The 2,190-nt window shown below is 47.1% G+C and overlaps 1 protein-coding gene across 1 annotated transcript in view; it reads left to right on the top strand.

The window, feature by feature from the left end:
• Window positions 1-2,190, top strand: part of SGSM1 (small G protein signaling modulator 1) — a 65,728-nt gene that overhangs the window by 48,843 nt on the left and 14,695 nt on the right. Inside the window, exon 16 of the mRNA XM_012644096.1 lies at window positions 3-464. Within this exon, the coding sequence (XP_012499550.1) occupies window positions 3-464 (462 nt within the window). The remainder of the gene's footprint in view (window positions 1-2; window positions 465-2,190) is intronic.

Below are 2,190 nucleotides of genomic sequence, written 5' to 3'. Positions count from 1 at the left end.
CCCATAACTTCTCCTCGGGCCTCTCGGAGCACTCGGAGCCCAGTCTGAGCACGGAAGACAGCGTCCTGGATGCCCAGCGGAATGTTCCCCCGGTGCGGCGACCCAGGGGCAGCAGCATGGATGACAGGCAGAGCAGCGAGGCCACCACTTCCCAGGACGAGGGCCCCCGTGAGGAGCTGGCTGTGCAGGACAGCCTGGAGAGCGACCTCCTCGCCAACGAGAGCATGGACGAGTTCATGTCCTTCACTGGCAGCATGGACGCGGCCCTGCCTGAAAAGGACGATGCCGTGATGGAGGGCTGGCGGGGCAGCGAGGCGGAGAAACGTAGCCAGGTGGACAGTGAGGACAACCTCTCAGAGGAGCCTGAGATGGAAAGTCTCTTCCCCGCCCTGGCTTCTCTGGCCGTGACCACTTCCGCCAACAACGAGGTGTCCCCTGTGTCTTCCAGCGGCGTCACCTACTCTGTAAGTCACCCGGACTCCCCACTCAATTTTCTTACCTCCAGCTGCGGGAGGGAGGGAGGTACAGCAAACCTGTCATCCCAAACGACCCAGCAGTGAGCCCTCTGGTTTTTTGCATTTTCCCCATCACGGGGGGTTCACTATAGAAATCCATTTGGGAGAGAAGGTAATATAGTATTTAAAGAACACAGGCTTCGCAGTTAACAGTCCTGGGTTCAAATCTCAGCTTTGGTGAGTCACTTTGTCCTGCTGAGCCTCAGTTTCCCTATTCCTTCCTAAGTTGTTTTCAGAATTATCAAGTTACCGCTTCTCAGCCTTTATGCTAAGGTCAAGTACAGAACTCACAAGTTGAAGGCCCATGTGCCTGGCATGTTGTAAGCACTAGATTCCCAAAACCTTGACAATGAGCATTGTGACTCAGATCCTGTATCTTTTAAATATTCCAGTTTGCTTTCTTGCCAGAAAGTCCGAGCCGAAGGAGGTCAACTGAAAGGGTGGTTTGTCTGAGCCAGGCACTGTGTGTCTATTTTCCTTTAAAGAATTTTTTTTTTTTATTTCAAAGTATTACGGTGGTACATATGGTTTGGGTTATATGGGTTGCTTTCATAATGCTTGAGGCAGGGTTATAAGTGTGTCCATCACCCAGATGGTGCTCATTGTACCCATTAGGTAGGTTTTCAGCCGTCTTCTCCTCCCCTCTCCCCCATGGTTGATTTCCGTTGAGTTTTACTTCCCTCTGCGCACATCTGTGCTCGTCAGTTAGCTGCAATTTCACAGTCAGAACACGTGGTGTTTGTTTTTCCATTCTTTAGATACTTCACTTAGGATAATGGTCTCCAGTTCCCTCCAAAGTGTTGCAAAAGGCATTACGTCATCCTTCTTTATGGCTAAGTAGTATTCCATGGTGTACATACCACATTTTGTTAATCCACTCATGAATTGATGGGCTTTTGGGTTGATTCCACATCTTTCCAATAGTGAATTGCGTAAACATTCGAGTACAGGTATCTTTTTGATAAAATAACTTCTTTTCCTTTGGGTAAATACCCACTAGTGGGATTGCTGGATCAAGTGGTAGGTCTACTTCTCGTTCTTTGAGAAATCTCCATAGTGTTTTCCACAGAGGTACTAATTTGCAGTCCCACCAACAGAGTATAAGCGTTCCTTTCTGCCTGCATCCACGCCAGCATCTATTGTTTTTGGACTTTTTAACAAAGGCCATTCTGACTGGGGTAAGGTGAGATCTCATTGTGGTTTTAATTTGCATTTCCTTGATGATTAGCGATGTATTTCTATCAAAGATGTATAAACTTGCATAGTTTAGAGAGTCAGACACTTAGACAAGCCCAGATACAAAAACCCAGAAAGTGTCTGCCCCACCACTCCCATGTCGCTCTCCCCAGAGGTGATCTTATTTACTTATCCTGCCCGAATTATTTGCTGTTCATCCCCATGTCTCTAACACACTTCTCCTGGTGCTTCCTCATCTTAGTCGTTTCCGGTTTTAGACATTAGCTAGTGGCTCCCTGCTGTGGAAGGGGAGGACCTGGCTCCGTTTCCACCCCCACCCCAGCACGCAAGTGACACCTTCCCATCCCCATCCCTCCAATATAATTATACAAGAATTGTAGATAAATGTTATGTATTATAACATTTTACACATATAGGATGAATGTCAAGATGTACATTACTGTAACAATATAATTTATAAGCCATATAATAAGTGTTT

Source organism: Propithecus coquereli, unplaced genomic scaffold, assembly GCF_000956105.1.
Source record: "Propithecus coquereli isolate 6110/MARCELLA unplaced genomic scaffold, Pcoq_1.0 Scaffold206, whole genome shotgun sequence".
NCBI lineage: Eukaryota > Metazoa > Chordata > Mammalia > Primates > Indriidae > Propithecus > Propithecus coquereli.
The sequence above is the reverse complement of the archived record's forward strand: the minus strand, read 5'-3'. Positions and strand labels throughout refer to the sequence as shown.